Genomic DNA, 14247 nt, shown 5'->3' with positions numbered 1-14247 from the left:
TTACTGATTTTATATTTTTGTGTTGGCTATTCAAAAATAGCAGATATACAAGCTCACAGCAGTACAGCACGTCACTTTGTGCCATGGCCCATGCTGCAAGCTTGTACATCTGCTATTTTTGGAACATTTTTGAAAAATGAAAAAGAATCACGGAAAAGTGTGAGAACTACTGGTTTAGAACGCATTTTTTTAACCCATTCTGGGCGGGAACCCCTATTGGTTTCTTACCCCCTCAGGCCGGGCACCCATATTTGGGTTCTGTACAGTATGTACAGTATTCAAAAATGTCATTTTTTTTATGCTGCTATATAAATATTTGAAGTTTTTCAGAAACCTTAGGTCAGGATTTAGAGGCGTTTTTAGAATCGGCCTTAGGCCTAAATGGGTTCTGATCTGAATCTTGATAAATCCAAGAGCGTTTTCTTGATCTGTTTCCCACAGATCTGGAACATTGCAACCAACAAGCTGACGTTCCTCAACTCATTCAAGATGAAGATGTCCATCGTCATCGGCGTCATCCACATGCTGTTTGGCGTCATTCTCAGTCTCTTCAACCACCTGTGAGACATTTTCAGCAGCTCGTTTCTCTCCCTTTAGAAATTCAAAATCTGTCCAATTCTACCAGTGCCCTCATCAAGAAAGACTTTGTAACCTTTTTATAGTGTTTCTAGTCTTTTACTGCTCTTTCTTAATATAAATTATTATCTTTTTTAGTGACAAATAACCGCCTTGTGCTTCGCATTCAGATACTTCAAGAGACCCCTGAACATCTACCTGGGTTTTATCCCAGAGATCGTGTTCATGTCCAGCCTCTTCGGCTACCTGGCCCTGCTGATCTTCTACAAGTGGTTGGCGTTTAACGTCCGTACCTCCAAGGACGCCCCCAGCCTTCTGATCGCCTTCATCAACATGTTCCTCTTCAGCTACAACGACCCGAATAGCAAACCTCTCTACAGAGGCCAGGTTAGTAGCAAACCTCTCTACTGAGGCCAGGTTAGTAGAACACCTCTCTACTGAGGCCAGGTTAGTAGCAAACCGCTCTACTGAGGCCAGGTTAGTAGAACACCTCTCTACTGAGGCCAGGTTAGTAGAACACCTCTCTACTGAGGCTAGGTTAGTAGAACACCTCTCTACTGAGGCCAGTTTAGTAGAACACCTCTCTACTGAGGCCAGGTTAGTAGAACACCTCTCTACTGAGGCCAGGTTAGTAGAACACCTCTCTACTGAGGCTAGGTTAGTAGAACACCTCTCTACTGAGGCCAGGTTAGTAGAACACCTCTCTACTGAGGCTAGGTTAGTAGAACACCTCTCTACTGAGGCTAGGTTAGTAGAACACCTCTCTACTGAGGTCAGGTTAGTAGAACACCTCTCTACTGAGGCCAGGTTAGTAGAACACCTCTCTACTGAGGCTAGGTTAGTAGAACACCTCTCTACTGAGGCCAGGTTAGTAGAACACCTCTCTACTGAGGCTAGGTTAGTAGAACACCTCTACTGAGGCCAGGTTAGTAGAACACCTCTCTACTGAGGCCAGGTTAGTAGAACACCTCTCTACTGAGGCCAGGTTAGTAGAACACCTCTCTACTGAGGCTAGGTTAGTAGAACACCTCTCTACTGAGGCTAGGTTAGTAGAACACCTCTCTACTGAGGCCAGGTTAGTAGAACACCTCTCTACTGAGGCCAGGTTAGTAGAACACCTCTCTACTGAGGCTAGGTTAGTAGAACACCTCTCTACTGAGGCCAGGTTAGTAGAACACCTCTCTACTGAGGCCAGGTTAGTAGAACACCTCTCTACTGAGGCCAGGTTAGTAGAACACCTCTCTACTGAGGCTAGGTTAGTAGAACACCTCTCTACTGAGGCCAGGTTAGACGTTAGATGTTCTCGCCTCAATCCATCCATATGAATCCAACACTTGAAGCTGCAATCCATAACATTTACAGTATGTCCTACCCGAGTCTCCTGTGCTAGAGCCGAAATCCCCGCTGCTAAGCTAAGAATGCCTGCTTGGGTTGGGGAGATATTGTACTTTGAGCTTAGTTTTGTAGTTGTTGTTGTTAATTGTATTAACACGTTAAAATCTCAACAATAACAAATAACCTGGAATGGCCATACTGTAGAATCCTAATGTCAATGTTTTGGTCTTTGGTTGTGCAGGCGATCATCCAGTCGCTGTTGGTGATCATTGCAGTGGCGTGCGTACCCTGTATGTTAATAGTGAAAACTCTGGTTCTGCGGAGACAATACCTATGGAAAAAAAATCTGGTAAGAATCTAAATATTGCACGTACCGGTATATTAATATCTGTACTTATTGATGATCGCTAATCGCATTGTTGATACGTTAACTTTTTTGAATGGAACTAGTGCTGGGTGATATGGACAAAAATATAATATTACGATACGTTTGACCAAATATGACATCGCTAATATCATATATTGAAACGATAATCCATTTAATTAAAAAATGTATATAAGCTCTCAGAATAGCTAAAATATCTGATCCATATAAGCTCATAAAATAAGTGAAGTCAACACTTTTGCCACATCACAATATTAAAATACTGTATGCAAAATCCCAGATGAGTTCTAGTCTCAATGTCTCATATTATGATATTGATATGATGTATTAATACGTTATTACCCAGCCCTAAATGGAACTTAACGATAGCAGTGCTCTGGACTCTAACTGATGTCTCGTTCAACAGGGCACACAGTGCTTCATCTCTCTAACTGATGTCTCGTTCAACAGGGCACACAGTGCTTCATCTCTCTAACTGATGTCTCGTTCAACAGGGCACACAGTGCTTCATCTCTAACTGATGTCTCGTTCAACAGGGCACACAGTGCTTCATCTCTCTAACTGATGTCTCGTTCAACAGGGCACACAGTGCTTCATCTCTCTAACTGATGTCTCGTTCAACAGGGCACACAGTGCTTCATCTCTAACTGATGTCTCGTTCAACAGGGCACACAGTGCTTCATCTCTAACTGATGTCTCGTTCAACAGGGCACACAGTGCTTCATCTCTAACGGATGTCTCGTTCAACAGGGCACACAGTGCTTCATCTCTAACTGATGTCTCGTTCAACAGGGCACACAGTGCTTCATCTCTAACGGATGTCTCGTTCAACAGGGCACACAGTGCTTCATCTCTAACTGATGTCTCGTTCAACAGGGCACACAGTGCTTCATCTCTCTAACTGATGTCTCATTCAACAGGGCACACAGTGCTTCATCTCTCTAACTGATGTCTCGTTCAACAGGGCACACAGTGCTTCATCTCTCTAACTGATGTCTCGTTCAACAGGGCACACAGAGCTTCATCTCTCTAACTGATGTCTCGTTCAACAGGGCACACAGTGCTTCATCTCTCTAACTGATGTCTCGTTCAACAGGGCACACAGTGCTTCATCTCTAACTGATGTCTCATTCAACAGGGCACACATGTCTCGTTCAACAGGGCACACAGTGCTTCATCTCTCTAACTGATGTCTCGTTCAACAGGGCACACAGAGCTTCATCTCTCTAACTCATGTCTCGTTCAACAGGGCACACAGTGCTTCATCTCTAACTGATGTCTCGTTCAACAGGGCACACAGAGCTTCATCTCTCTAACTCATGTCTCGTTCAACAGGGCACACAGAGCTTCGGGGGGATACGGGTGGGTAATGGGCCCACGGAGGACGAGGCGGAGATCATTCAACACGACCAGCTGTCGCAGCACTCGGACGACGAACCTGAGGTGAGCACAGGACGGCACCGCCCTCCCTAAGACCGAAATAATCCCCCTCTGCTTCTGACAAATACACAGCAAAGCCCTCAATGTTAGTTTGACTGCAAAACAGACCCAGGACATTTTGCTGTGTACAATCCATTGTCCTAGTTGTTAGAGGAGCTTTAGTCCTAGCAGCCCAGTAGTTTGATGAAGAGGATCACAGGTGCTTGCTATGGTCCAGGGCAGTAGATGGAATATCCTTGAATAATTCAAGACCTCAGCCGGAAACTTAAAACGGTTGCCTCGTGTTTCCACATCCCATCCACTGTAGCGTGAAATTTGCCTCAATTATGGATGAAGCCGGTGTTGGGTTTGTTGAAACTTAAATGGTCTAGACTAGACCACAAATGTGCTCCAGTACTGTATGTCCATGCGTCTGAAGTCTTGGTATTCCGGTTTAACGTTTTAGTGAAGTTGTGCGAAGAAATACAATTATCGAATTGGATTTTGTGTAGTTATTTACTTTGTGAGACAGCAGTGTGTTCTAGCTGCAGTTGTGGTTAAATATTATAGCTTCAGGCTCTGGTGAATGTTGAACTTCATATCTGTTTGTTTTGTTTTCTGCACCTCCAAGGCCACAAGGAAGGGGAAGGAAACGGGGGTTTTAAAGATTGTCGAGTATTTCAGGTTCCAAGAGCCTTTGAGTTACTTGTTTCACAGTGAACTGGTAGAGTAGAGTTCTTCCTGAAGCATTGTTCTGTCTACTGACCTTTTTGAAAGCAAAGCGACATTCGATATGATTAAAAGTGACTGTTTATAGAGCTGTTGATAACTATAAACACTGTCTACGCCACTGTAAACACAATCTTTCAGTCTAGTGCTCTTCCTAGCTTTGGCGCTATCTATGCGTTTTAGTTCACAGAAGATGTAAGGCTATTGTCTGACTTCCACGGAATTTATTCTCAGAGCTTTAGAGAGATTGTGTGACTATTTCTATTTATTATCCACTCCTGTGCACTTCATTCTTTGTTAACCACTAGAACCCTGGCGTCTCAATTCTGCCAATAGTAGGGTGCCAAGTATATACCCCTGGAGGACCGCGGTCAGTGAAGTGTATAAGGTTTTAATGTTAAAGAAGCATAGTGCTATGGTTGCACTGTTGCCGACTCACCATTTTTAAGTATTGCTCAACATGCTTGTTGATGATGAGCACAGCAGGATGCCTGAAACTTGACTCATTCTCTAGTATGTATTTTATTTCCCTTTTCCTTTTATTTCATACAGCAGTTTCTTGTTTTACTACTGTACTGTAACCAAGTGACATCACATGATCTGCATAGCGTGTGCATGTGCATGCGTGTGTTTTCTGTGTTTCATCTAGACTCCGCCCTATTATGGCTGATCAGGTTCTCTGGGTTGGCATGGTGCCAAAGCTGCAAATCCCCCACATAAGTTCCACCACAGACACAGAGAACGCCCCCATGTTTTGTTGTCCCCCATGTTATTCATAAAACGAATGCCCCGTTTTATACTTGGTCGTATCATGACAGTTTCACGCAAAAGTAGGATCGGAACAACCCTAGAAAATAGAAGATCTACAAGCTCACAAGGTTTACATTCTTGAACATTTGAAAATATTCTAAATGGTTGAAAGTAGTTATGAAGTCTATGGGTTTTATAAATATTTTACCAATGAAAATTATTAACAACAGCTTGATAAAATAATAATTTAAAAAAAATTCCCCTCATTTCCTGAAAATGTATGGTTTTTGACCAAACTGCAACTATTTACTGACCATACCACTAATGCTGTATGAGCTAGCTCAGCCATTTCGTCAAGTGTGATAGTAGTCAGTTGCCAGTTGTTTTTTCTAAATAATATTGATACGATATATCTTATCAGAGAAATAATGGAGTAAGGAAGAAGTAAAGTAATGTGATTATTACTCGTCTCCCTTCAGTCTGTCTTGACTTTGGAAAGAGCAGTGTGGCTTGCTCAGCCAGCTGTTATATATTATAACTCCGACAGGCTGTGCATGTCAGAATGGTTATATGGGCATAACTCCGACAGGCGGCATCCATCTGCTGTGCGTGTCAGAATGGCTCCGTCACAGCATGTCAGGGCTTTGACCATTCATCCCCGGCGTCTCCCACAGCAACCACAGACACAAACACCGGAGCCAAATGTCCATGACAGGATTCCGGAAGACCTATATGAAAAGACTGGCAAGCGTTGGCAGAATGCTTTTACACCCTAGCATTACTGAGCATGCATACATAGCCTGCGCGCGCCCACTAACATTCAGAACTTGAGATAGTGCCATTACATGTAATTTGCCATTGAAGGGGATCAATGAATCCCTATGCCAATTTTGTGAGTTTGCTGCTTTCTAAGCAAGGCAAAGGTTCACAACATTTTCAGGACGCGACCCCCCCACCCTGACAAGCACTTGAAATTGTAGGTATTACATTATTTTGGTTTGACTCGGTTCCACAGATACATATTGTAAAACTAGCAGCACTACAAGCTCACAACGTCTCACACTGCGAGCTTGTAGAGCGGCTATTTTCACTTAAAATCCTGTAACTAGTAACTACAGTACCTGTGCCTGTCTGGGCACCCTTTAACATTATACAGTAATTTCTCCACCAGAGGGCAGTAAACTCACAGAAATGCCCCAGAGTCTCAGTCACTTCTAATTAGGCCAGTCAATCTAAGCTAAAAAGGGGCATGACCCAAAATAAATTGCAATAGGTTTTTTATGATCCTTAGGGTCATCCAAATAACATAACAATTTGTGAATTAAATAAGTGGAGCATGGTAAATTCAGGGGTTGAAAGTTGGGGTACCATTAGCAAAACATTTCAAGATGTCATTATGCTTTAAGTAGCATGTGACAAATGTGCCCAAATGTGATGATAACCTCATCACATTTGTGATGACGGCTATGGCCAACCACTAAGTATTTCATTCACAATTTTTAACATGTTATTTCATTTGGTTGACACTAAGGATCATACAAAACCTTACTGCAATTTCTTTTAGGTCAAACCTTAGATTGACTGGCCTCAATCCATGCTTCCTGCTTATCCTTTTTTAACGATGCACTGTCTGACACCTTTTCCTGACATTATGTTAGTCTGTGCATGTTATTAACCAAACCTAACGTTTTGTCACTTGCTTTCAAGGCCCAGGAAGAGGAAGAGGTAGGACTGGAGCTCATACTGTACATCCCAGACCCCTTCTGTCGTAGCGCATGTCCCGCCAGTCTGTCTCCGTCTCTCTGTCCTGTAACTGTTGTTGTGTGGTGTACTGTACTGTGTGTTTGAGTTTCTGCTGGGGGGGTGTCCGCTTCTTTAGACTGTAGTGCTTCTTCCTGGCAGTTCCAATCATGTAGAGGCCGGGTATGAGATGCACGGGGCATCCAGTGGGGTTAGGGGTAGCTAATTCCTCTGGTTTAAAGGGTGCTACATCAGGGTGCTACATCAGGCTGCCCGTGTTCATATCAAATGGCTTCTTCAATCAATGACATGATGTAACCTCTGTGATCTGAAGAAACATGTCAATTGACCAAACTTCCTTTTATGGGAACCGTTTTCTTTTTTTCCCCTCTCATATGCTGATGTGTAACTGTCTTACGTTCTGTTTAATCTTCAGTTTAACTTTGGGGACGTGGCAGTGCACCAAGCCATCCACACCATAGAGTACTGCCTGGGCTGCATCTCTAATACAGCCTCCTACCTGCGGCTTTGGGCCCTGAGTCTAGCCCACGCACGTAAGTCTGACACACATTAACCCATTTTACGACTGCGTAGCACAGCAGAGCAGGTGAGCACCTCAACACTGACAAACAGCTGGCTTGCACTGGAGCTTTTGGAGCTCTATAGCAGCCTCATACAGTCATTATAGTCGAGTCAAGTCAATTTTATTTCTAGAGCACATTTAAAACAACCAAGGTTGACCAAAGTGCTGCACATCATAAAAACAAACATATACAGTAGGGAAAATGCCCGAGAAGATACAGTAAAAACTTTTTTCATGAGTAAAAATAAGTACAAAACAAAACTGTAGAATGGCAGAGCACAGCAACACATGATTAAAAAGTGGGGAGGGGCATATGGTGTTAAAGGGCCAGGGAGAACATGTGTTTTTAAACGAGATTAAAAAATGTCCATAGAAGCTCTCACAACTAGTGGCAGGGCGTTCCTTTTGTTTTCAGGTGAGTGGGAGGGATCTTAATCCAGTGGGATTATAAACCACTGACAAACAGGCTTGTTTGTACTTGTAGCGACAAAAAAAAGAAATATATATATGACAACGCGTACATGGAAACCCAGGTTCTTACACCTCGAATGCAGTGATTTTCAACCCTTTTCATGTTATATTATTTAAGCCACAGACCACCATTTGAAGACATCATCATACTTATGATTCTCTTAATTGTGTAGACTTCTTGTAAATTAAGTAATGCAAATGTTTTACAATAATTTAACTTGCTCTTGAGAGTTACATTCTCAAGAGTTAAAGATCTATAAGGGTCCAACTCTCCATTAAAGTTTAACGGGGGACCACTGGTTGAGAAGCAGTGCTGTAATGTGCGCCCGTCCCATGCAGAGCTGTCGGAGGTGCTGTGGACCATGGTGATGCACATCGGCCTGTCCTCCCGGAGCTTCGCAGGCTTCTTTCTCCTGGTCCTGGTCTTTGCTGCCTTCGCTGTCCTCACGGTGTGCATCCTGCTCATCATGGAGGGCCTGTCGGCCTTCCTGCACGCACTGCGTCTGCACTGGTGAGTCACTGTGTTATTAGGGCCGTCACCGTTACTTTGATCGTCACACAAATAATTGCGATGATTTAATCGTGTGTTGTTGTGTTTAAATTAACATTGGGGCGTTACAATTTGTATTTCTGTTTGGCTTTTAAACCCAAACCACACCAAAGGGTCTAGACGGCACGAGAGGGTTTTAGCATTCGTCCCAGCGGTGTGACATGTCCTGTTGACACGTCGACCCAAGTGGTTCAACTGGTTCAATTCAATGGCCCAAACCACACCAATGGGTCGCCAGGCATCTCAACTCGAAACGGGTTGGTTGCGAGGAGATGCATGGCGACCTATTGGTGTGGTTTGGGCTTTAGGCTTCGTACTCGCAAATTGCACAGGTCATGTGACAAATAGCTTAAATATACAAATGAATCACTGACAATCGTTTATATATTTTTCTTTCCAAAGAAATTGCTAAATAGTGGAAATTGTTGATACAAGCTTACAACACGTCTTTTCGTGTAGATCTATTAGTAGCTATCTTTGAAAATGTATGGCAACGATTGAGGATTATCAAAAAAATAATTGCGATTATGTAATAATTGTGACGGGCCTATGTGTATGTTGCTGTGTGTATCTGTTTTACTTTCTGTCTCAACCCAACATTATTGTCGGTTGTCGCATCACAGGTGAAAATACTGGGTGAAATTATAGGTAGAGAAAAAGAAACGGAATAAACTGGTCAGATATGGGCAGTGTGAAATGTAGTAAAAGGGTGCATGCTGCTATATACATAAAGCACAGAGCTAAAAATGGCCGTGGATGAGGCAGTTAAAATAGCAGAAAATAACCGATGTACATAAGGTGCATGATTTGATGAAAATATATTATGTTTGTATAATATATATTTCATCAAATCTCGAAGACCTTTGTAGATTCAAACTGGTCTAGCTTTCTAACCGTGATAATGTCACAATATCTCATCCATCCTTTGGAAATATTGGACCAAATGAAGCTTCTGTAGCACAGGTTTCCAGAGTTGTGGAAGTAGAGGAGAATGGGGGGGAAATGAGAAAATTACATAAAATAATAATAATTCCACTTTTAGCCTGCCGTCCCCTATTTTTTGACGTGATTAAATTATTGAAAAATGGGACTGCAGCCAGAGGCTATGGCTTTGTGACGTGTCCTTGGCATAGAAAGGCTTAGGAAACCCTGGTTTCCGAGAATGGAGTTGCTGTCTGTTCAGCCTGAGGATCCCACACATCATGACAGGTCTCTAGCTCCCTCTGAAGGTGGATAGACCGTTCCTTTTTTTTTTTTTTTGCATTTCTACAGCGTCTCATCTTCGTGGCTCATCGAGTTGACCCCCCCCCCCATCTGATCTCATCCCAACTGATCCCAGTAAAGTAACCAATGTGTAACCTTACTTTAACAATGAGTGGATTACCAGGCAGCACCCGGTGTCTTTCCTGGCCTGGAGCCTGGAATAAGTGGGGCTCTTTGTAGTGTTTATGCAGGCCTGTTGATAATGTAATTTGTACTGTCAGACTGTGACTCCCTGGGTAAAAGCACTGGAGGGCATTTTGTCGGCCCCTCATTAAGGCACTTATCTAGTGTCACTGAATGTTTGCCTGCATTTGTGGTTGATAATCCACTGGCACGTTCACAGAGCATGTCGGTGTCACATCACTCATCTCACAACCAGATGGTTACCTCTGAACTTACAGTAGTGGAGCCGGCAAGTGAACAATGTTCTTTAGAGAGACAGTTGTTTGCATTGTTCACACACTGCTACCTGTAAATTCTATTCTGAGGGGAACATTTGTCAGAAATGACCTACCGTATCTACAAGCTCACAACGCAAAGTGTTGTGAGATTGTGGATAGGGTATTTTCGGCAAAGATATTTGGTGTAGAGGGAAACAATGCGAGGCTATTTTGGCAAAGATATTTGGTGTAGAGGGAAACAATGTGAGGCTATTTTGGCAAAGATATTTGGTGTAGAGGGAAACAATGTGAGGACCAATTTGACTAAGTATAGTGTGTTTTAAGTGGTTACGGCGTCAGTTCCCTCAAGTAAAAATCTAATCAAATTCAATGTTATATCTATTGCACTAATTGCCACAATTTCAACCATTCGCTAGACATTGTCAATAATATAATGCCATCTTGCAGCCTACCTTCCTACATCAGTCCACCTTCCCAACCCCAGACAGACAGACGATGGAACGGCAAGTATTTAAGGGATCGTCTGTTTGGAAGGTCATCTGGCTGTTACCTAGCAATGAGTTATTAAAAATAGAGCCTGATCGGTTTCCCCTCTGACAGAGGATTAGGTTTCTGGCCCCTGTTTTTCTAAGAGGAGCAGAGATGTGGTCACGGGTGCTTCTGCAGAGGCAGACTGTGGAATGGAGAACAGGGGTCATCTGTCGCCTAACACTCGGCTCAGCATTCTGCAGGCCTGATGGAGTCATTAACCCCGTACTGTAGACCAGGCGAGAGCTGTAGACTACCACCATGAGCTTGTGCTGGCATTTGCAGGCATTATTATAATAGACATTCAAACCAGTTTCTTCTTATTTGGATTGTCTCTCTCTCTCTCTCTCTCATACCAGGGTGGAGTTCCAGAATAAGTTCTACACAGGCCAGGGCTTTAAGTTCCTCCCATTTGCATTTGAGAGCATCTTGGAGGGCGACGACTGAGCGCCGTTGCACAATTCTTCCGGCAGCATCACCACATCGTCACTTGAAAACTCCTGCTGAGTAGTGACCCCTCTGTGAAGTAATGTCGCCACAGAGAGGGTCTCTTTACACGGCTGTAAGATTGACACTTCCCCAAACTTTGCTATGGTCCATCAAACTACCATTTGTTTTAAAGCTGACTTTTCCTCTTCTGGATCTGCAACATGTACAAAGAGATTTCTTATATATTGAAATATTATCCAGCTGTCTTCTCAGATATGCTAAGTACAATACACAGCTATTCATTCATTCATTTGTCTGCAGGAAAATAGGATTTGTCTTGACACAGCTTAGTGTAGTTCTTTTGGTTTCATTATTTCCGTTTTGTTTTGTTTTTGGTATAATATTATTTATGCTTTTTTTCCTCGTTTTTGTTTGTGAATCCTGCTCTGTTTCCTTCATTCTCACTGAGAGTTGCACTACTGACTGATCATCCTAAAATGAGGTGGCCCTTGTTGCCATTTAGCTATATGTAAATCCCTTGTTGATCCACATCAAGTGAAGTGACAACATGAGAGACGGGACGGAGTGTATATCTTCTGTCACCTGTCTCATCATGTTATTATATCCTGTTAGTCCCTCTGTCTGTCTGTCTGTCTCTCTCTCTTTCAGACTGGTCCTTTACCAACACAGAGCTGCTCAAGTATTTCATCACACACACACGTCGCACACGCTACATAAACTAACGATTTGCACAGTATCCCCCACACAGCTGTACTGTAAAGGTCCAAAGGGAAACAGCCTATCATATTATTGTATCAAGCTATCAGACAATTATATGAAAAGTAGCACAAGTGAGCCGGGGTTGTGTATCCTAACGTTGCAGTGGATGTTTTCCCCTCGTATCCACTGTTGTCCTCGTCCTGTTCAAATATTAGATATTACATTTGCAACTTTCGCAATGATCTGATATTCTATGCTATAGCACTCTGGGATTACGTGAGATTGTGTTTTGTTGATTATTCTCCCGTGTTCTTCCTCATGTTTAATGATTGATGTTCCTGTAAAAGTTTACAAAGTTGTGAGAATGGACTCATTCCATTGTATGTTCTGATCACCTTGCAAGATCTGTAGTTAATCTTAAGCTGTGTGCTTGGTAATAAACAGATAGGACCTGGTTTAATTGCTGCCACAATTATCTTTTTTCCCCCTCTCCCTTTTTGTCTGTTTATTTAGGCTTTAAGTTTATTAACTTTTCAAAGTTCAAGTCTTTGAAATTCAAACATATGAGTAGATCGCCCTCTGGTGGTTACATATGGAAAAGTAGCTACCTCATGCAACATGACTCATGAGCCACTTTGTCTATAGACCTGTAGATGGCACTACAAGACAGGCATTTACGTGATGATACAACTACTTTGCTCTGGCTCTGTTATTAAGGAATGAAGAGGTGGTATTGATTATTGATTGATTATTCACTCTGATCTATACTTCAAAGTTTGTGTATGGGAAATGCACAACCCCTAATGTGTATATTAGGGGTTGTGTTTTCTTGATTTGTCTGTTAAGACTTGCAATATAAGCACTTCTTGCCTGTGACAGATAGGCCTACATCTATCTATAAATGCCTCTGTATGTCTGTTTGTATTTACATGTGTACAGCTGTAATCCACGTAACTCGAGAACCGTTCGCCCCACCGACTTCAAATTCGACACACACGTTCCACACCCCCACAGGGAGTGCAGTGCCCGGTGTCGAGTCGGTCGGACCCACGGTTGTCCAGAACCGCCCCAAAAGGCCTCTGCCCGGGCCGCTGCCCAGGGTCCACATGGGGCTGGCCTGTTCTGACATCACAACACTCCATATTTGGGCATGCATGACACAAATCTCCATATATGGGCATAAAAGGGACACAGACAGATGGGTGGAACGGGTACTCTGACACGGGTACAACGGATATTGCATAGCCGAGTGGGGCATGGATCTCCAACTTCCATCGTTGCCGACTCGGTGCTCTACAGCCGGGCACTGGTCTAGTTATTTTAATGACCTGGTAGTGGTGGGCATGCTTCATGAAAGGTGATCTCTGCAAAATCTCCCAACTAAAAGCTGATGTTGATCGCTGTGCAGTGTGAATTATGGGAGTTTTAACATAATCTGACTTGCTTTACTTAAGCCACTTAATTCATGACCAACAGGTTTCACTTTATCCAATTATGTGTTATTAATATGACATGACTCCAAATATAAACCCGCTGTTGTATATCTCAATCATCTTCTCAAGGGCTTGCCCGACTCTTTCACAACCATGCTGCTCTCTTTGGGTTGGAGATGCTGCCTCCATTAAACCTCCATTAAAAGACCTGACCACCCTGGGACCAGGAACACCATGTCCTCCCCTGGAAGAATGTTTTTGCTTGGGGAGAGGTTAGGGGGGCGGGGGGTCTTTTCTCTATAACAGCCCAGGGTAATAATATAGCTCTTTATTTATCTTACTTTTTTTCTTTTTTTTGCGCAGGCCCATTTAATTTGATATTTCCCAGCATGTCATGTATAAGCAATGCTGAGAGCAAGCTTGCATAAGAGCCCTAGAATTCCCACTGTGCGTGTACTTCCAGGGACCTCTAATCTCCAGCGGTCATGTTTCAAAGCACAAACCTTAACAACATTGGGCTTATTATTTTGCTCCCTTTATCTAATGCAAATATGTGGTGTTCTTTAGCTTGGCATAAATCATCTTTTGGAATGTAGAGTTTCTCCTGCCGATCTAGTAGGAGTTTCTTTGGATAAAATAAATGCTATTACAGCTGTTCTAATCAAAACCTGCTGTTCTCCTTTGATCAACAGAAATAGGTCAAAAGTATTGACAGTTATGTACTTGTTATCTGTCACAGAATCGCAATGTCGCAGTTCATGTGAAACCACATGAACTGCAATGTGCAATGTAGGCTGATCGTGTTTTGTGTATCTGTGATTGCCTATAGTTTAACAGCGCAATTATGTTCAACTCTGAAGAGTATACAGGTATCGTCATTTATGAATCAAGAATAAAAATTGATTATGTCCTCTTTTAACTGACAAAACTAAATG

The 14247-nt window shown here is 42.8% G+C and overlaps 1 protein-coding gene across 2 annotated transcripts in view; it reads left to right on the top strand.

The window, feature by feature from the left end:
• Nucleotides 1-12402, top strand: part of atp6v0a1a (ATPase H+ transporting V0 subunit a1a) — a 31691-nt gene extending 19289 nt beyond the window's left edge. Inside the window, exons 15-22 of one of the 2 annotated variants that reach the window (XM_080777108.1) lie at nt 442-560; nt 747-963; nt 2153-2260; nt 3632-3739; nt 6902-6919; nt 7371-7488; nt 8328-8499; nt 11090-12402. In XM_080777108.1, coding sequence (XP_080633234.1) covers nt 442-560; nt 747-963; nt 2153-2260; nt 3632-3739; nt 6902-6919; nt 7371-7488; nt 8328-8499; nt 11090-11177 — 948 coding nt within the window. In that variant the 3' untranslated portion in view covers nt 11178-12402. The remainder of the gene's footprint in view (nt 1-441; nt 561-746; nt 964-2152; nt 2261-3631; nt 3740-6901; nt 6920-7370; nt 7489-8327; nt 8500-11089) is intronic. The other variant, XM_080777109.1, reaches the window with a different exon arrangement.
• Nucleotides 12403-14247: the final 1845 nt, after the last annotated feature.

The sequence above is a fragment of the Protomyctophum bolini genome (assembly GCF_963924005.1).
Source record: "Protomyctophum bolini genome assembly, chromosome: 11".
NCBI lineage: Eukaryota > Metazoa > Chordata > Actinopteri > Myctophiformes > Myctophidae > Protomyctophum > Protomyctophum bolini.
The sequence above is the reverse complement of the archived record's forward strand: the minus strand, read 5'-3'. Positions and strand labels throughout refer to the sequence as shown.